Raw genomic sequence first — 20,762 nt, 5'->3', positions numbered from 1 at the left:
GTGCAAAGAAGAGACAGGATACCACATACCACCAGTTTTAAATGTTAAACAGTGAAGCAACTCATGAGCGCCATGAGAAATGACTGCTATTTTTAAACAAACAAGTAACACTGGAAATAAGTCCACAAGCTTAAAGAGTTAGAAAAATAGATCAGATTTTTTCAAGCACAGCTGTTACTGGTCCAGAACTCTGCAGCTATGGCTTAAAACACATGGAAGAAATGTCGATCACACAGTACACTAGTTAAAGTGGATCTACTGGCTTCCACCTTATGATTACGTTTTCTAGCTGCTCCCAGATCAGAGGCGGCCCACGAGGTGATCATGTTTTTACCGTTGGTCCTCCCCAAACCTCCTCCCACAAAGTGTCAGTCAGAGAAGCCAAATCTGTGCTTTTTTTAACGTTGAAATGAATTCTCTCTTTTCTTCCTGTTAGAAATAATTTCCGTTTCAAAAAGTAATATGTAAAGTCTGTTTTTTTCCTGCTTGTAGTAGGGCTTCATCGATTACTGATTATGGTGACAACATTAAATACATTTTGTTATCCGATTAACAGTAAAAAAAACCAAAAAAAAAACCCATCATTTTAATTCCACCCAAACTAAGACCAAAGACGGCAGCAAATTCTAACATGTGAGAATATAGAATGCTCAAATGTTTGCAAGAAAAATAACTTTAACGATCAATTATCAAAATAGTTGCAGAGCAAAAGTCAAATTTCTGTTGACTGTAGTTTGTAGGTTAATAACGATCATTAAATCATTGACATTTTTATTTTGGTTCAAGTCATACAGCCCATCAATCCACGATCATGTTTCCTTAAAAATACAACCTCTCCCTTTTGAAAATCTCTTCATTCTACTCATCCAAATCATGACACAGATCCTCCACATGTCACTACAAGGCTCTCTCACTTACAGCTGATTGGCCACAAAATAAACAGAGATGTGCATGTAACAACGGCCATCAAAAGCCGAAATCCAAATATAAAAAAAAAAAAAAAAAAAAAAAAAGGCAGGGCCCATGAAGAACTCACAACTGTGTCAACACTTCACACCCGATGACATCTGGAGAGGGAAAAGATGACAGACTTTGTTCTTGATTACAGTGAATGACGGACACAGTTGTTCATCCCACCTCATCCAAAGGTTTGATGGCCCTATCATCGGCTGTCTCTGTGACACCAGGGCTTGTCTGATTGGCTAGTCAGTCTTCCGTGGCGACTGCAGTTTCCAGGCTCTGGTGAAGTAGCGCAGGCGAATGAAAATCAGGTCTTGTCCCATCTGCAGCCAGCTCCAAAACGGGACCAGCTTGGACCCTGGCAGAGCAAACGCAAAGGCACTTCACTAAATAATGAGCCAGGTTTGCTGACATTTACTGCTGATAGTCCAATAACTCCATCAGTAAAGACTTAATCACTTAGTCGTCTAAGTAGTAGTAGTAGTGACGCACCGACAGGGAAGCAACACTTTCAAAGTAAAAGTCAAGTCTAAAACACAGATACATGACGAACAAAATAATAAACATCTACAATACGCAATTATTAACTAAATATTATTATAAACAAGGAATAACTGGAAGATACATAAAATCAGCCAATCACAGAAAAAGAAAAGCATCCAACGGAGATATTTATAGAAGGACAGCACAGTGAGAGGACTCATGTCCACATATTCCATGAGAATCCTACCTTCTATTTCAGTCCAGTTGACCGCCACCTCTGCTATGGGGATTTTAAAACACTGGGCAATATACAGGAGCTCCACATCAAAAGCCCTGTGAGAAAAAGAAAGAAAGATGAAAGTGCACAACAGATTCAAATTCATGTTCAAACAATATGCAGCCTCTCTAAATCACAAAAAACACAGCTATAGTCATGACTTGTTTGCAAGTGCCAAGAGCTGCTATGGTCAAGTTATCACAACGATGATATCTATCCATCCATCTCTACATCTAGCGGTACATTCTTGCCACGTTGGGATTTTAATATCAATGGACGCTCATCTGACAGAGATCATCAAATACAGCGTTATAACCAAACAATGGAATGGTGCACCTGTGTCACACATCATATTTAATTTGTGTCGCTTTAAATTGAGGCCCCGATGAAAGGATGTCTCATTTTGTTAAATGACTGTAAATGTGTGTGTGGGCTTAATTGACATCGTCCTTCACCCTCCTGTTGGTTTGTTGCACCTCTTAGGGCGTGACAACTTACCCTATTGTGTTCAAAGATCCAGCACGAGCAGCTCAACAGGCGTACTCTTTTAACACAGAATGCACATGACGGCCGTGATCGCATCACTACACTAAGTAGTTAAGTGTGCCTGGTGGAGTGCGAGTCTTTACCATCGCTCTACATGGAGAGAAGAGAAGGTCTTGAGCGCCGCCTCACGTGTGAAAAGCTTGAATCCGCACTGTGTGTCCTTGATCCCTCTCACGCAAAGGAACCACACCAGGAAGTGAAAGCCATACATGAGGAATGTACGAAACACAGACCGCTGTATCAGAGACACACAACAGCGGTTATTTAATGGTTAGACGGACACAGTCTATAATACTACAAACAATGACAGACAGACAGTTACCTGTGCTACTGAGTCATCCTCCAGGTGAGCTCTGGAACCACAGGAAATTGCCATGTTCTCCTAAATGTATAGACAGACCTTTTTAGGATGGCCACACACTAACCAGCTCACAAAACAAACAAACTGAACAGCAGCACCACAACACACCGGTTTAGGGTTGAGGGCATTAAGTCCAGCCTCCACTTTCTCAATGTCAGAAAACTTTGTGGCGCCGTCAGCATCAGCCATCAGAATGACTTTCCCTCTGGAGCTCAGAGTTCCCTTTAAGAGAAACAACACGACACAGTAGAATCAACACCAATACACGATCCATCCTTTTGTGCTGCATTGAGACGTATTGTAGCAGCGTATCTACAGTCTCACCATCCGCACAGCTCCTCCTTTCCCCCTGTTCTTCACCAGTGTCAGGATCCGCACTTTATCCGCACCGTACTTCCTACTGTAGCGCAATGCAACCTGACAGGACGGCAAAAAAATAAATCTCTATTGGTATCACTTTAAAATGTCTGGCTCAGCAAAACACTTAACACTCTTCATAACAAAGTAACAAAGTTTTTAAATGATCACCTCTGTGGTTTTGTCTTTGCTGCCATCGTCAACCACGATGACCTCATAGGTAAAAGAGGGCTGCCGTTTCTGCAGTAAGGAAATAACACGAGGGATGTTAACATTCCGTGTTGAATGCTGCCACCTACTGGTCACTTTGAGAATAACGGATCCAGCCATCAGAGCTTTCTTTCAGGAGACGATACAACTGTATCCGCCTTTCATTTTATCATCAATTGAAACATTTTCAGATCCAAACTTATCCTTCACAATCAAGAAGTAATGATTACGATTTATTTTATCGTTGCCCACATGAGACTGAGCACTTACCTGTCTGTTTTCCAAGTACTCTGTAGCTTCATCCAACATCACCGGCACTGTAACGAAACATTCACACGCATATTAGCGCCTATAATCTACTGCAGGTGTGCAGTGCCATGAAGCCTGAGAGAATGGGATTGTGGGAAATTGCTCCAATTTAACTGAATGCTTGTCAATTGCTGGTGAACTATTCATCATCATTAAACTGTGCACTCATTGGCTTTAAGCTAGAGGAATTCTGAAGCAGCAACCAGATATAAGACTTGTAATGTGCCCCATCATGTACATTCTGCATGTATCCTGTCAATATGCATTGTGATGCAATTACATAGCTATTTCCCAACTGGGTTAACATTTCTTTTTTTTACAGTCTGCTCGGACTTCATTCAAGTCAAGCAGAAAACTGATGGGACACCAACAGACAAAGTCTCTCACTTCGAAGTTCCTCGTTGTAGGCCGGGATCACCACCGAGAGCTCCCTGGAATGGGGATCATGCAGGCTGGGGAAAAGCTCCTTCTCTCCCGACACGGTAAGGAAGTATTTCTCCTTCTCGTGGAGCGTCAGGTTCACCATCTCGGCAGTGACGTGTGCTACAATGAGTACCTGAAAAGGGAGAAAATGGCACACTTGTTACTCTTGCTGTCAGGTAGTTTTCAGAGTTTTTAAACACAAGTGTAAAGACATTTTTAACATAATTGACAGGAACTGTGTAAATGTATTCTATACTTTAGAACATGTACTATTTCTATAATGTGCAACATCTTCGATAACTAAATCTGAATGTCATAATTTAAACTAAAGTCTGTATTGTAGCAGAGACACAGCAGTCTAATGTTATCGTGTGTCATGCTTCAGTTTCATGCATTACACCTGCTTTTTGTTATATTCTATTTACGGTTTGTTTTCTTAATTTATTTTTAATTCCTGGCCTTTGAATTTCTGTATCATTCGTTTGATAGAATCACCAAACAAATCAAATAACTGTCTTTTGTCACTACTCATTATTGCAGGGTTTATTATTGTTTTCCACATTTTAGAGGAATAACGTTATCTTGTTGCTGCTTTGGAGCATTTAGATCAAGATTTCCTCGAGATTAATGTTAACAACTGTTGTGCTTACATTACAATCAAACGCAGAAAGGAAATTAGGGATCATACAATTAGAGGAAGGTACAGGAGAATGAATACATCGCTTCAGGACTTATTATGGAAAAATCACACAGAGAATAATATATCATAACTACTTACCACAATAAAACATAGAGCTGCCAATGCCACCAAGGCTTGAACTATTTCACAGAGGAAATCCATTTTTCCATAAGTTAGCCTGCACCAACTGACAGACCCTAAGTGTCCTGAATATACAAGAATAACACAAGCTTTTAAAGGTGTAATCACTCGATAAGAGCGCTTCTATTTTCCACTTCCAATCAAAACTGAACACAGCGGCGACGCGGAAGTAGCAGAAATTTCTCGATACACATCATCAGTTTGAGGCAAGAGAGCACCGAGCAGCGCTACGGTAGCCTGCAGCGGCCACACTGCCACCTAGTGGACAGGAGGGGGAACGACTGAAATAACTCGATTATTAGTAGGTAAAAACGTAGGTAGTCTCTCATTGTTGCGGTTGTAGAAACTTAATATTTCAGTGAGTTAAGAAATAATATCAAATACATTATTTTTGACAAGGATCAAGCACAATTAACATGATAAAGATAGTAAGAAAATCTATTTAAATCAAAATCGAATTGTATCGCCTGGGCGCTTCCTCCTGCCGGCTACCGTAGTACTCACCCACGTGGTTAATCAAAACATCATGGCGGCTGGTTTCAAGTAAGGCTGACAAACTCTAGCGATTACACGGAAAGTAACACTATTTACATGTTAAATATTCAGATATGACATTATTCTTATCAGATCTGATCATTGGCTGATTTGAGGAAAACGAGTACACTTCATTCAGTCGTGTTAAATACGTGTGTTCTCTTCTGTTGAGCAATGCAGCTAATGTAACGGTGTAAGCTACATACAGTTAAGTCTCACTGCTCAATAGTTAGCTAATAGCCTCACACGACAAACAATAACTAGCTGATGCTACTGTTCTGATCACAGGAGTTTGTAACTGATATCTGTCATATATCAGCGGATACATGTATTCATAACTGTTTCTGTCTCTGTAAACTATACTCTCTTTCCTCCCTTCCCTGTTCACTCCCAGAGTAGCTGAGCCTCTGGAGTACCACAGGAGCTTTCTGGTCAGTGATTGAAACACTAGTTGACACAACCTTGTTCTGCAAAGTGACTTGTTACGATTTATTAATAATGTCAATGTCAGTAGTTATTTAACACTCAAATGCTCTTTTCAGAAAGAGAACTGTCGCCCTGATGGACGGGAGCTGTCAGAATTCAGAACCACAACACTAAACATAGGTGAGACACAGCATTGATTATTATCTACCGTATACATTATGTATTGTTATTTCTGTCTACATAAGGATGGTTTTCGCTGTCTGACTGCTCTGTTCAGGGTCCATATCCACAGCAGATGGCTCAGCCCTGGTAAAGGTCGGAAACACCACAGTCATCTGTGGCATCAAAGCGGTAAAATGATCATGAACACAGCAGTTTAAAAACCTGATTTGAATGAATCTGGACCAGGTGACCCAAATGTTCTGATTTCTTGTGTTTCTTCATCCGCAGGAGCTGACGAACCCAACAGTGGAGGCACCAGGTAAAGGTTACATAGGTAGGTACAGTACGATGGTGTTAACTGTTGCTTTAAGGCAAGGTATACTAAAGGCGATCCAAATAAATAAACAAACCAACACTGTCCATTCTTCTTAGTGCCCAACGTGGACCTGCCGCCGCTGTGTTCCTCTCAGTTCCGGCCCGGTCCACCGGGAGAGCAGGCACAGGCCGCCAGCCAGTTCATCGCTGATGTAATACAAAGGTGTGACAGACTTTTACACACACTTCAGTTTTCATTTCACAGCACCATCAAGTGTCTAACGCTCTAAATGTCTGCTTCTGCTTTTATTAACCCACATTTGTTGCAGCTCTGAGGTGATACAAACAGAGGAGTTGTGCATTGAAAGAGGAAAGGTAAATCCATGCAAGTGAAACTGGAGCCGTTGGAGTGTGATTGTTGGGTCGTTGGTCCTGATTCTGCCGACTCTGCTTGTAGCTCTGCTGGGTGCTCTACTGTGACCTGATGTGTCTCGACTACGATGGGAACGTGTTGGATGCTTGCATTGTTGCCCTGCTGGCTGCCCTGAAGAACAGTATGTGCTCTATACAAAAAAAATTCTGTTTTGGAAGCTGCTTTTCATAATTATATTCATATATTAACAGTCTACCTGCTCCCCACAGCACAACTCCCAGAGGTCACCATCAGCACCGAGACGAGTTCACCAGAGGTGAATTTAGAAAAGAGACGTGGGCTGCATATTCACAAACATCCAGTCGGCGCCTCTTTTTGTGTCTTTGATGAGTAAGTCAGTGGATTTGTTTGTCTAGCCAGATTAAAAACTCTATTCTGTGTTCACAACTTTTGTAACCCTGACCTGCTCTCTGTGCAGCTCCATACTGATCGTAGACCCCACAGCTGAGGAGGAGAGTCTGTCGACCGCTCACCTCACTGTGGTGACAGATGATGAAGATCGACTCTGCATTGTACATAAACCAGGTCAGAAACACAGTCCGTAAAGATTCGCCTCTTCCTGTGGCGCTTCTCCTCGGTGTGAATCACATTACTTATTGACTTCATCAAAGGAAAAAACTCAGCAGGAACTCCCCATTGTTAAAAATGCAGCGCTGAAGAAGCAGATGTGCCCCACACAGTTTTTGGTTTAAGAATACAAATGTTACATTTTCTACAATTAGCCCAGTTAATCTTTTGATTTATTATAAACTTCAGTATTTTTAGTCAGAAATAGCAGCCAATACAGGTTAAAAAGTCTAAGTAAAGCTGCCTAAATATGTTCTCTACTTTCAATAATCAGAATCACTTTAAAAGTAGAAATACATTTTAAAGTTTTATAGACTACTTTCCTATCACTGCCTCTTTCGTTTCTGTAGATTTATATGAAACAAATTGTACATAAAGACCATACACCAAAGCTACCAGTATCATCTAGCTACCAATAGTTTGTTGTTTCACTTGCACCTAAATCAATGATTTATTTGCATTTTAGTTTCGAGAAACGGGGCATCAACAATGCTCCTGCAGTATGAGACCTAAACTAATCATATAAACTGTACGATGAGGTTGAATGGAAGGAAAACATCTCCGCTCACAATCTTTCCCTCTGGCTCAGGTGGGACGTCCCTGTCGGGAGAGAAGCTTCAGGAGTGCATCAACAGAGCAACAGCGAGACAGAGAGAGATCCAGAAACTCATCGACAAAGTCATACACAGTATGAAGACGGCACAATAAAGAGCCTCGGACGCTTTTTTCTTTTTTTTAATCTAAAAGCTGTATTTTCCACTGTCAATATATATTCTTTTTATTTTTATTTTTTAATAACAATAAAACTGCTGACAAAGACTGCTTAAAAAATTATTTCTCAGTGTACAGAAATGTCTCGCATACACACTCAATTGATGTCTCATAAGAATACGCTCATGGCTCCTGAACTAATTAAAAGGAAATACCTTTTTTTTTCTTCTTCAAAATGTGCTGTACAAAAGCAGATACACCGTCTTGCATGTTCATCTTGAGTCCTCGGTTGAGCCCTGTGCCTGGATGGCTAACAGAAGAAAGATTTCCAACAGACTTGAGAGGTAGAGAGCTGCCCCCAGGCACTACTCCAAGATTAGATTTGCATTTTCACATGTAATGGTTATATGGAGGATTTGGTGTCAAAAGCTCACTGGGATCCGCGCTTAAAGGGCAGTGTCTACCGGTGTCGACCAAGCAGAGGCAGGAGAGTCAAGACACGCTCATGAGAAATCCTCAGGTGAAAAGTCTTCCTGAAGGGGCGATGTGTTACTGTGAAAGCCTGCCACCTACTAGAACCATCTTATTCTGTTTCATTTCAAAAAAATATCACTGAAGGTTCTTTAAGTGTAGGGCTCCCTGGTCTTAAAACCACCTCCCCTATGGTGGACACAGTTTTGGTTCTCCAAAACCTCCGACAACCATTACATACACATTTGTCAGCTAGAAAAAGACACAGAAAAGGACAAAAGTCTTTTTTTTTGTCTGCAGTCTCCACAGTGAGGCAGACAAAGAGTACAGTATGGATCATTCATGTCCTTGTGTTGCTGGGGGAAGGTTTTTTGTTTGTTTAGTGTGATTTTAGTCTGTCATGACTTCGGGAGGGGCTGTGGCATGCTCCTCTTCCTCTTACTTCTTGGTTGGCTGGCGGTATGTTGCCGTGGTGCTCCCCCCTGAGGAGCTGCTGCTCCCATAGCCATTTGCTGCTGCTGCTGCATTTGGTGCTGCAAGAATTGCAACTGTGCAAGTGCAGAAAAAGATGGAAAAAAAAAACCATCAGGGGAGATTTCAGTATGTTACTGCAAGCAGCATAATGTATCTTTCCATCAGTGAATCTTAGGTATGTGTGGCATAAAAAAAAAACCCATTCACTGGCAGACTCCCTCAAATGATGTCTTAGCTGATCAGCTGAATGCTTTGTGTCATAGAACTATAACCATCCATCAGTGCCATGGGTTAGTGAAGCTGAACTAAAACCTGCTACGACATACAAGAGTGTGCGGAGAAACACAGAAGAGTGGTTAATGGGTTGTGGAGGGGAGAGAGAAGAAGAAAGAGAGAAAGATTTGGGACAGGTTTGGGTGTGTTGGGGGGGCGGGATACAGTCAAGCAGCACCAGTGACATTCAGGGGGACACAAATGATTGCCTGTGGTCCTGGCGAAAACAGACATGCAGGTAGCAACCGTGCTTTCTGCACGGAGTAAGTCAGCAACTTCAACTGGGCAAAAAAAAACAACAATAATCTTTAAACACTTCAACAATCATGCTCACAGTCTATCATCTCTATTCCTTCATGATGCAGTCAGCGTTTCAGCAGTACCCACTGTACCCAGTGACAATATGTCATATCCTGTCGCTAAAAGCTTTGTGAGAACATGCCGCCCAGTTTGACACGCTGTTAGTTGCTGCCATTGGAAGTGCCACAAGCTGTGGTGTGTGGGTTTGATGGGAGTACTGGGACTGCTGTGATCTTTGTCAAACAACACAACCAAACAGACAACACAAGATGGAGTGAATGGAGAACAGAAAAGTCTGGATGAAAATCAGACCTGGGGATAATGTCGTTTCACCTGCAAATTGTCATTTAAAGTAAATCTGAGAATATATTCTCAGTTTCTGAATAAGATATGTTATTGTATATAAAACTAAATTAAAGAAAATAGTAAATATTTTGAATAAATATGTTTCCATTAATCTTTCATGTTTGGTTATACCAAATGTTTGTATTTACTTGTATGTACTTGTATTTCATTCTGTGACATACAGGACACAGTTGTTTGTGAAGTTCTTTTTAAAGTCAAATTTTACTCAGGTCTGAATAATGATGCTTATGTATGAAGAAATATTAAGACATATTTGTCTTTTTTAGACATTGGCCTAATTCCCTGACTGTTTATAATGTAGCACAACATATGCTAAATGAAGGCACGGAGAGTTGTCTGATGAAACTCGTCCTATTCTGTCACCTGTAATAATCTTACATTGTATGTATGTGTGTGTATATAGATGTTAAAGTTGCTGTATTACTTGGATCTGTGGCTGGTGCTGCTGCTGAAGCCTTGGAGAAGGCAGCGGGGGCCCAGACCCGTCCAGCCCACAGCCCAACTGGGACAGCACTAAGGGGGGAGGAGGGAGAGAGGGAACCCCAGAAGGAAGGATGTGGCGGCAAGAGGGAGAGAAGCAGGAGAAGGAATGGAGTAAAGTATGGAGTAAGAAGAACACACATACAGCCAAAAGGGGGATGAATTTGAGGGGGAGAAAAAGGGGGGGGGGGGGGGGTCGCAGTTTCAGTGATGCATAACCACAGAATAAGGAGAGAGATGAGATGAAAGAAAGAGAAGACAAACAGAGGAAACAGGGAAGCCAACAGCACAGGTAAAGGGCCGTGTGCATGGACGTTATTAAGTAGATTAAGGGCAAATAGCAGGGATGGGGTGAGACGGACAGACGTGAGTGAGGAGGGCAAGTTGAAAAGGAGAGGAAGGAAGTGCAGTAGGGAAAGAAGTAAGGGTGGGGGTAAAAAACAACAGAAGTAAAAAAGAAAAAGAAAAGAAGAGAGAACGTAGCAGAGAAGAAGGGGAAGTTGAGTCCCTCCTGTCAGTTGTTACATGCTCCATTGACAGGAACAACGGCTAACTTCAGTACAATGATCATGTTCAGTTACAGACTATGAATATACAGCAATGACAATCACGAAGGCATTAGAACATCATATCTTATTAGTACTAGTTAGTGGCATGATGTCACTTCTTTTTCAAACAGGTTAACAGACTGAACAGAGAGAAATGTTTTAGAGGACTTTGTGTGCTGTGAATGTGTATTTGGGTGTGTGTGTGTGTGTGTGGGTCGTACCTGCTGCCTGTGAAGACATGAAGCCTCCGACTCCCAGGTTGATGACCGCTGTTTGCTGGTTTCCTAAACTTTGATCTGACCCCTGGTCCCCCTGCAAAAGCAGGCAAAGGCAAAAAGGGTATTGTGTCGAGTGCGTCGCCACGATGTTCAACTAGTCAACTGTATTTTCTGTTGAAATACTTAAAAGAAAGTTAATAAATAAAAAACAACCTTTTTGCTGTTTTTGAGAAGTTCAAAGATTTCAACCTTTTTTCCTTCAAGAGCACAAGCTTTGGTTTACAACTCTTTTAAAAGATGATTTTTCTAGTTCTCGTGGTTATGAGGTGTTTTGGCAGCTTCTGCTGCAGCAGCATTCTCTTGAATATGTCAGCATCACCGTGGGACTGGTGGATTCTGGGTGTTTCTCCCATTATTCCTCGCAGATTTGTTCAACCTTGGTCTAGTACGATGAAGAGCGTCTCGACAGATCTTCCATTGTGACTAAGTCTTGGCTTCAGCTTAAACTCTTGTTCTCAAGTCAATTATATTATTTTTCAATACACATCTTTGTCCTCTTGGACCATACATCCTTCCTTTGCCCTTTTTTAGGAGTAGCTTACTGTTGTACTTCTGGCCATATAGCCTAGTCTTGTGAAGTCTCTAATGATTTTTGACTGACTTTGGTTCACAGTGGTCTTTGGCTCTTTTTCCACTTCCCTAAACAAGCTAGGTTGCTTGTTGTAAAATAAATAGCTGTGCTTTGGTGAACTCCTTACACTCTGTGTTTTCCAACATAGATACTATAAATCTTTCTATCATAAACATTGTTAAACTCTGATGTTTAATTTTCTCATTAACACAATTGACTGTGTGTATGTGACTGTGTGTATGTGATTGTGTGTATGTGACTGTGTGTATGTGATTGTGTGTATGTGATTGCATGCAAATGTAATTGTGTCTCACCGTCTCCCCCTGCTGTTGAGGGCTGGAGGTGGCCGACTGACTCTGCTGTGGTGAGAACTGAGACAACTGCTGCTGCTGCAGAGAGTTAAAGATGAGAGGACCAGTGGGGATCTGGAGATGTATAACACACACACACACACACACACACACGCACGCACACACACACAGTGGAGGAGTAACAGACAGGGAGAGGAGGATGAAGGAAGGAGATGAGGAGAGCCAGAGGGAAACGGGAGAATTAACAAAGCAATCAAACAACACAGGTTAACTAGACCATTACTAATATCAGAACAAGAACAACTTGATGATGGGTGTTCACTGTTCACTACATGGCATATGCAGTGAGGTGCAGGAAAAGGAAGTGTGAGGAAGTTGAGCTGTGCAGTTGATTCACACACACACATAGCTCATCACGATTCCAGGTGTGATAACAGAGGTGCAAACACCCAGTGCATGCTACTAGCAGCGCTACAGACCGACTGGAACACAATCATACCTGCAGCAGGTTCAGTGGTCTCAACCCAGCGCTGTTGTTCAGGCCAAAATGACTCCCTGGAACACAAAGCAGAGTTACATTCAGCAGACTGAACACAAGTTTACTTACTGTATCAACTTATCTCTGGACTTGTTCACTCGACCTACTGGGCCTCTTTTACTGGACTTGAACATACATTAATATTCTACAGCACACTGTAAACCTCTCACTATTACAGCTTCCTCGAGCCAGTCAAGGACGGTGGATCTCTCTTTGAACTACTACTTCCAATTTCCCCCGTTATATAATACGATTATTTGGATGAGAAGTTGGACTGGGTCCGAAAATTGTTGAGGGCCTGTGACGCTTTCTGATACGCTGTATGTTATACAGGTCTTTAAGAACCAAGGCTCCAATAAGTACTGAAATCTCTCACCAGCCTGTGCTGCGGACTGCATGGTGGGCATCAGTCCTCCGGGTGGAAGGATTCCACTCAAGTTAAGGCCTGGACCCAGCATGGGGTTGGAGCCACTCATCAAGGTCTGAGGACTGCTACACAAACAGGACAGGATGGTCATGAAGAGCGACAGTGACGAGCAAGGGACAGAGAGGCACCAGAGACTATTTAATCCCTACCAAACGGAGCCGACCACGTTGATGAAATTGAGCCCCGCCGGGTTGGCCATGACCTGCGACGAGGTGGTACCCGCGGTGATGGACGTACCCATGGTGGGCAGGGGAATGGTCATGACGGGCAGCGGCTGGCTGAGAGCTAGTTGCTGCTGGGCGAAGGGCGTGAGGAGGGGGGCGGGCTGCGACTGGCTCTGAAGCATGGGAGGGTCTGACGGGGTCGGGGTCAACGAGAGAGGAGCGGAGAGGGAGTCGGCGGGGTGCGGCGTCGAGCATGGCGTGTTGGTGGGTGTCGGGGTGGATGGCTTGGGGTTCCCCGATCCTAAAAAAGGAGGGACAGTGGGTCAACAGACAAAACGATGCAGAAGACAGAGAGGGGAACTTTCAGCCGGTGATAACTAACATATTTTGTGAGGAGTAGGTTAACAATTCAGTGCTTGATTAGATGATACATTTTTCTGCAAACTTACAACAATAGCTACATGAAATAACAGCTGAAGAGTCTCTTTCATGTCAAAACTTCACCTCTTTATCTGGCAATTTGCTAAACAGCATTGTTTTGTCAGAATACATAATGCTGTTGTGCTCGTACTGATGCAATATTCTGTGTACTTGTCAGGTATCAGATACGTCCCTGTGGTTTTATACGTTCCGTGCTCGTCCATATTTCTCAAGACCTGGAACCTTGTCGAGGTCATTTTTCATAATTTGCCAAAGAAATGTCCAGACTTGGAGGCTGGACAAGAGCTCACGCAAGACAATCCGGTACAATGTGTTGGCACAGCAGTTCGTTGGACTCAGCTGTACTTACTCTGAGTGGAGCCCATGGGGGAGAGGGAGGCGGGTGACAGCAGGCCCACCTGGCTCAGCTCCATGGAGTGCTTCCTGTTCAGAAACTGGCTTTTGGCTAGAGGAGGCGTAGGACACTTGAGTAGACCACTGGTGGTTTGTGAACTGTATAGATTACCTGAGAAAAAAGAAGAAAAAAAAGAGTTGAAATATGTACGACTCCCTTTTCAATATCACAAGCGATCTGAATCGATCTGGATCCATCCCGGTTAGAAGGCAAATCTAAAGCGAGCCTGTCACATTGAATATCACTTCATGACCATGTGACTGTTTAACTTCATATCCAATAACTTTATAGTCTTGTGTAAGTTGTTTTTTGGGCATTTGTGTTCCCATAACCTGACCAGGGGTGTCGCAATCCTTCCCCTGCAACACCTGACCTCAGTTTCACCCGGCGGTCGTAACGCTAAACATGTAAGGAAAACTAAACTGTCTGGATAAAGGTAATCAGACTGTGATCTTTGATGCAGTCCAGAGATTTTGTTTTGACATTTTTTGGTGGCACCCTTTTCCCCCCAATCTGTCTCGTTTACTTTGGGTTCTGATTTTCTACAATCTCCAGAATTCCTTCCAGCTAACCCCATGAGAAAGGGAGTGAACGTGGTTCATTCAAATGTCTCCACACAAATGGGGCTATTTCCCCTTCTTCTTCGTGTATCTGTTTTCTACCAGCCTGCGCTCGGGGATTATGCAGGGCCACCACATGTTCGCGCATTCATCTTTGTCAAACATAGCAGGTGTACCTGAGGAGCTGTTGCCTGATCCAGAAAGCAGTTTGATGAGAGGGGGGCGGTGCTTCACTCCTTTTCCTAAAACAGACGTCTGGACTAGTGGAGACACACCATCACCCTGCAGACATGTGAACCAGTTTGTCAGAGTGCTCATTAAATATACTTCAAAAGGAAATTTCGAAAATTTGGAGCAACCTCAAACTGTTCCTACATCAAAGCAAGGCAGAACTTACCTCATCTTTGCTAGGGGTGAGAGGCCCCTGTCCCACGCTGCCTGAGTTATGGGACATCTTGACCTCACACTTCACATCGCTCTCATACACTCCTTTGTACTGAGTCAGAAACCTATGAAACAGACATAACACATCATTTATAGCACGCTCTCCCAACAGCATATCCCTAAAAAGCAGATCGTTTGACAGGATTGGCTTCTCAACAAAAGCAAACACGTTGACTCACCGATCTGCATCTATCTTGGAGCCTATGAGGAAGCTGCGAATGAGACAAAAAAAGAGACGAGGCCGAGTGAATTCAGGCTGGCTTTTCAAATTCAGTCTCGTATACTGAGGTTGTATCACAGAGCGTCCTTACGGGGAATGTATGAGCTTCAGATCTGAGCTGTCCTCTTCTGCTTTTGGTTCTTTAGCACAGTAGATCTTCCCATACACCAGCGGGTCTCCCATCGACTGGAAGATAGACACCTTGGTCATCTGGGGTTGGCCCCCAACTTCACACTCAAATGTGTAGTCATCTACAACTTCCTGTGTCAAGAAAGTGGACACGGACAACTGAATGAAACAGATTTGCACGATGTCATAGAAATGTTACTGAAAGGTGCTGTTAAAAAACTGAGCACATCAAAGATGTAAGAAAGTAGTGCCGACTTGGTTTTCATGAACTTCTTTGACTTTCTCTAATGACAATGTTTGAAGATAAAAAGAAGAGGAAGGAGAGAGAAGAGACGCAGGGGATAACGCACGGGGAAACATGTTCAACAGGTAGTCAACTGGCCTAGCACCAACTGTCTTAGGGCCCAGCACCCAGAACATATTACCCGTGGACTCACTCACCTACATAAGGGATGAAGAATGTTCATGCAATTTTGTGGTCGTTTTATGGTTCATCAAAAATGAATCTGTTTGAGGTTGACCATTCAAATGGGAGCCATCTTTTCTGCGTTCACACTTTTCTCATTGTTAACACAAAACAAACGCCTTTTTGAGTAGAAAACTAATGCCGGGGGGACATTTTTCCCCTATAAAGCATTCCACACAGCTACTCTCTTCTTATTAATAAGAGCAAACAGCCAGCGTTGTTCTGTACCCTCAGAGTGTTAATGCTGCTGTCACACTTACCTCAGCAGGCCAGATCACAGTAGTGGGCTGAGAGTCCTCCAACTGCAGAGATCTCTCCACCACAGCATACTTTTCCACCTAAAGCAACACACCAACCAATTCCATCTGCTTCGTTATGCCCGACATTATCACTGCCAAGCTATGAGTTGAGTGGGTTTTAAGTGGTGGTGGCTCAAGTGTTTAAGTGGCCGTGTTATAGAGGACCACTGGGCTACTTACATCAATTTCCTTCGGTACAGTTAGTTGGCAGTTGCTCTGCTTCCACATGTCAACACACTGCAAGTGATGACCGCCGAGAAGCAACGACCGTCGCAGAGAAAAAGAGGTATGAGCACTATGATAGCATGCGTCGGCCTATGCTGGAGTAGGCTAACAGACATTTTCTCAACGGTAGTAAACAATAGGCCTGAAGAGAAAAGCGGCAGAACTGATGATGATCAATATGAAATCAGACTATGTTTGAACATGACTGAACACATTTCCTCAAGTTTTATTTCAATGTGATCTGTGTTGTAATAGACTGGTGGATGGATGATTAGGTAAACAATTGTCATCATGTGAGAGAAACTCAACTTAATAGTATACAGCCTCAGTCAACTTTGTCTTATCTGCGTATGTACACCACACACATGCTTGTTAAATCGTGGGCATGTCGACTACTTACGTTTCCGATCTTTGAGATCTTAAGGTCGGCGGCAGGAGCAGGTTTCCTCTCCTTCCTCCTCTGCAGGTAGTCGTAGAGTCGTAGCTGTGGTGGCAGATGGGAAAGCTCCTGCTGCCTGTTCAGAGCAGCTCGAGAGTGCCTCTTGAAACACCTACGATACAAATGAGGTACACGTGTTAAAATGATCGAGGCTTTCGCTTCATTCACCGACTTGTTCTTTTCATTTCCACGTCTTCCATTTCAGAAAGAAAAGAAACACGAATGAGCATTTCCTTCGCGTGCGTGATTGGACTCAAAGTGAGCGTGTTTAGTACCGTTTCATGGAGCGAGTGTTCATTTTCTGTTTGTTGTAGAGCAGGCGGTTGGCTGTGCAGGTGACAGAAATGGAGGGGTCCAGGCACAGAGGTTCAGCTGTGGCCAAAATCAACTGACTCTCCAGCTGTAATTTGTCATCCTAAAGCAAAAAAAAAACAAAAACAGAGGCTACAGAAAACACCTGTGCAATGTGCTGATGCTTATTACTAGTCTGGTCAAGTACATGTTTATTAGCCAAGGCAAAGGGCAAATCAAGCCAGTGGGGTGTCAGGTGAGGCAGGATTTATTCTTCTGTTTCTCATTGAGATAGAGACACTTTACCTGCGTCCACTTGTGGTGGTCACTGGTCATGGCATGGACATCACAGATCAGAGTCTGAAGGGCAAACATACAGATAACACTCAGCGTTTCCACGTTAAATGGTAAGTTTCTTTTTCCCTCATTCCAGGTCATAATCAAACAGTATTCGAGTATTTCTTTTACACTTTGTGAGAGGATTGCCATGTATTCTACTGGTTTACCTGCATGGTTGGCCGCAGCAGGATGTGTCTGCTCTGATAGGTGGGCATCTTGGTACTACCAGACTGCCGGTAGTCTCTCACCTCTACTATTACACAGCCACAGTGGAAGATGTTCACCTGAGACAAATTGCACATGGCGGACGTCAACCAACAGATAATTGCAAAACAACCGAGAAAAAATAAAACTATTCTAACATCTCTTTATACATTAAGACATACATATGAAACCTGTCTGAAGCTTTTGAGTATGCGTCACAATACCTGCATTACTACCTCACATTCAATGGTCAAATGATTTGTGCATATGTACATTTGTATATGTGCATAAACACATACACACCTGCGATTTCTCCAACAGATCCACCAGAATAGGAGGCAACTCCTCCGCATCTAGGTACTCCAGGAGTTCTCCTTCTTCATATGGCAGACGGATGGTTTCAGAATCTAGAAAGCGACACAAAACACGATTGTTACAGATGAGACGATTGTGGAACACGGATCAGAAAAACACAACTGGATGGCCGTGGCTACTTGCTTCGTTGTCTTCTCTTACCGGATCCATTTTTGCCCCTGAGCATTAAAGAATAGCCTTCATTCCCAGGGTACAAGTTGACCACCAGACATGATACGGACTCCTGAGACACCAGCTTCTCCAGTAAATTCACATTTCTCCTCAAATTCTTCAGGAAAACCAAAAAAACACACATAAGAGACAAATCCTCCATAATAGCAATACAAATCTCAAGATGTTATAACCACGGCTCATCTATGTCAGAAAAGTACGTTACTGCATTTCATCCACATGATGCTGTTAAAACGTAACACACAAGGGCTGCAAATTGTCGTGTTTTTCAGTGAATCACTACACGACATGACAAATGTTGACTTTATATTCTTAATGTTGATGTACAGTATTTACAATTTCTAATCAAACACCAGTTTTACCAATCGACCTGACGGCATTACAACCACTTAGTTCCCTCTTGCAGTTGTTAAGCATAAACAACACAGGAGCTAACTTTGACACTCTGTTTTCTGAGCCTATTAGTTAAAAAACAACACTATTCTTTCAGGTTGATGTACTTGCAAAATGCGTGCATGTTTACAAAGCATTATCAATACAGTTAAACCCCATGTTTCCCCACTCTTTCCCAACAGACTGACATGAACACGGTTTGGATGCATGCCTATAACTACCTAGTCATAACTGAGAGTCAAGTTGCATAACACAAACCTTTAACTCCGGCTCTTTCTCACATTCCTCTATGTACAGCTCATAGAGCTTCTGATACAAACTCTTCCTCCCGCCGGATGAAATTCTTCTTTTGGCTGGTCGCTGTCGAGCACTTTCAACAATGTACTGAACAACAGACAACACACCGTATTAGTGGATGATGAGACAGATGGTGCTTAACTAACATAGTGCATGCAAATGCGTGCACAGGGATACATGAGAGGACATGCTATTAATTTCTCTTCATACAAACACACAAGACTGAAAGAACTTTTTTGCTTTACCTCGGCTCGATCCAATGCATATTCCAAAACTTGTTGCTTTGGGGAATAAGAGCAAAGAGGAACAGATAAGTCACAATGGAAACTCCCTCATTGGTAGAGAGGAGAACAAGCCCTGGTACCCTACGAAACACCACTGTGGATGTCCACTGCATATATGACATATAGGAAGAGATGCAACTTACCATTGTGGTCCACCGCCAGCTCCAATGCGAGTGAGGGTAGACGATGCTGTCCTTTCTGCCCCACACTGTCACCTTCCTAAAGTGACCATTCACACCCTGCACAACAACACAGACGGCTTAATGCACGCAGCACGGTCACACGAACGCAGAAAACAAGATGGATCGACACAGACGCTCTCGGTGTGGTAATAGGACAGTGCAGAGCCAAATAGCCTGGATGGCACTCGATCAAATGCCAAAGATGACTGACAGGCGAAACTGTTTAATCTCAGTTGTTTCATGCTTTGCGTGTACTTTAAATGCTCCAGCAGAGTGACTACATGCACAACATGTCTCCGAGTCGATGCAACTGCGTGGCTCAGGTTGTGGATCTGTGATGACTGTGAGCTCAGTCAACATAGTGGCTGAGTAGCAACAAGCTCGTTGATGCCTGACCGATGGGGCTAACGCGGCTAACGTTAGCATGCTAGCTCGTTCCTGGTGTGCAAGCTGTAAGTTACCAGCTACGCTAATGATGTTACGTCGTCTGAGACACAAACCGACCAAGCGACGTCAATCTCAACGAACAGGATGGACTTGCCTTCTCGATTGCATAGCGGTCGACTGTAGCTCCAATGCAAGAAAACCAAATTAAGTTGAAATATCAGTGTCTTCATTGAAAAAAAGTCGGAGCAGCAGCCATTTTCTTCCAGTGTGACAACAACAGCTAAACTTCCGGTTTGTCCAGCGGTGGGCGGAGACACACTTAGCGCCTAATTTACAACTGATGTTTACATATCTCATTATAAATGGAGACAACTTTCTGCTCACCATCTCTGTGAGATACGTGCTGGCCTCTTTATTAGAGAGTATTTTCATGTGCTCTGGTATTCTGCAAAGCAACTGTTTGTAACTACTTCTGAATTGAAGCAGTGAGCCTTTATTAAAAAACAAAGCAAAAAGCTTAAAATGTACACTGTGTCAAACGATTTATGGTAATGTCATACGTTTGTCGGGAATGTGCACGACTAAGGCACAACATCAGCTAACATGAGACGATTGAGTCCTGCTTGAGGTTCTCTCTTAAAGAGGTCTGTCGGCTTTTTAAAAGAGTTCCAGGATATTTTATCACTGAACTGCACTTTGTGCTCGTATGTTGCATAATCCTAAAATAATCTATTTATCTGGGGACAGGTAGTAGGCTACTCCTGCATGGAACATCTGTATTAATTGGAGAGAGCAGGGGGAGAGGGGGTTAATTGGGGCCCAGCAGTGTATTTATTGCCCAGGGCTATAGCAGAGTATTCTAGTCATGCTTGACATTAACATATGCCTACAATAAAAGCAACCTGAAGTCAGAACATCAGGGAGCTTGCCTGAGGAAGATCAATGCACATGAATACCTAGCTATTTGAACCTCTTTAAAATGCAATGCACATTTTGTTACAACCACTATTTTGCTCGATTGCCTTCAATGCGCGAACATCAGAGGCTTTAATCAATACTTTCAGTTTTTGAAAGCAAGCAGCTTAAAGCGCTCTTTATGTTGTTTCCCCGTGGGTCTTTTTTTGAAG

General features: G+C 43.0%; 3 protein-coding genes across 5 annotated transcripts; 1 reads left to right on the top strand and 2 right to left on the bottom strand.

Annotated features, from left to right (window-relative positions):
- Window positions 1-353: 353 nt before the first annotated feature.
- Window positions 354-4,886, bottom strand: alg5 (ALG5 dolichyl-phosphate beta-glucosyltransferase). The gene is made up of 10 exons (XM_079283802.1): window positions 4,705-4,886; window positions 3,891-4,059; window positions 3,465-3,511; window positions 3,156-3,224; window positions 2,952-3,044; window positions 2,736-2,849; window positions 2,589-2,648; window positions 2,350-2,501; window positions 1,691-1,776; window positions 354-1,318 (listed from the first exon to the last, which is right to left on the bottom strand). The coding sequence occupies exons 1-10, from the start codon at window positions 4,765-4,767 to the stop codon at window positions 1,203-1,205; spliced, it is 969 nt and encodes a 322-aa protein (XP_079139928.1). The 5' UTR covers window positions 4,768-4,886; the 3' UTR covers window positions 354-1,202.
- Window positions 4,887-5,266: 380 nt separating this feature from the next.
- Window positions 5,267-8,491, top strand: exosc8 (exosome component 8). Its single transcript, XM_079283746.1, has 11 exons — window positions 5,267-5,289; window positions 5,675-5,711; window positions 5,823-5,886; window positions 5,984-6,057; window positions 6,157-6,202; window positions 6,301-6,406; window positions 6,513-6,558; window positions 6,641-6,737; window positions 6,826-6,946; window positions 7,035-7,141; window positions 7,773-8,491. Exons 1-11 carry the CDS (start codon window positions 5,273-5,275, stop codon window positions 7,889-7,891), a joined length of 834 nt encoding a protein of 277 aa, XP_079139872.1. The 5' UTR covers window positions 5,267-5,272; the 3' UTR covers window positions 7,892-8,491.
- A 140-nt stretch (window positions 8,492-8,631) lies between these two features.
- supt20 (SPT20 homolog, SAGA complex component) lies at window positions 8,632-19,897 on the bottom strand. Of its 3 annotated transcripts, none has more exons than XM_079283743.1 (24): window positions 19,790-19,897; window positions 19,210-19,305; window positions 19,028-19,063; window positions 18,744-18,869; window positions 18,063-18,189; window positions 17,850-17,953; window positions 17,510-17,626; window positions 17,310-17,363; window positions 16,988-17,127; window positions 16,674-16,824; window positions 16,229-16,285; window positions 16,010-16,087; window positions 15,246-15,415; window positions 15,114-15,146; window positions 14,888-14,999; window positions 14,667-14,772; window positions 13,886-14,041; window positions 13,081-13,396; window positions 12,881-12,996; window positions 12,466-12,521; window positions 11,970-12,080; window positions 11,028-11,118; window positions 10,203-10,291; window positions 8,632-8,913 (listed from the first exon to the last, which is right to left on the bottom strand). In XM_079283743.1, exons 2-24 carry the CDS (start codon window positions 19,210-19,212, stop codon window positions 8,764-8,766), a joined length of 2,499 nt encoding a protein of 832 aa, XP_079139869.1. In that variant the 5' UTR covers window positions 19,213-19,305; window positions 19,790-19,897; the 3' UTR covers window positions 8,632-8,763. The 3 variants fall into 3 exon arrangements, with proteins under 3 accessions (XP_079139869.1, XP_079139870.1, XP_079139871.1); XM_079283744.1 differs by having other exon boundaries at window positions 12,881-12,993; XM_079283745.1 differs by lacking the exon at window positions 10,203-10,291.
- Window positions 19,898-20,762: the final 865 nt, after the last annotated feature.

This window comes from Melanostigma gelatinosum (assembly GCF_949748355.1).
Source record: "Melanostigma gelatinosum genome assembly, chromosome: 14".
NCBI lineage: Eukaryota > Metazoa > Chordata > Actinopteri > Perciformes > Zoarcidae > Melanostigma > Melanostigma gelatinosum.
This window is presented reverse-complemented; position numbering and strand designations above follow the sequence as displayed.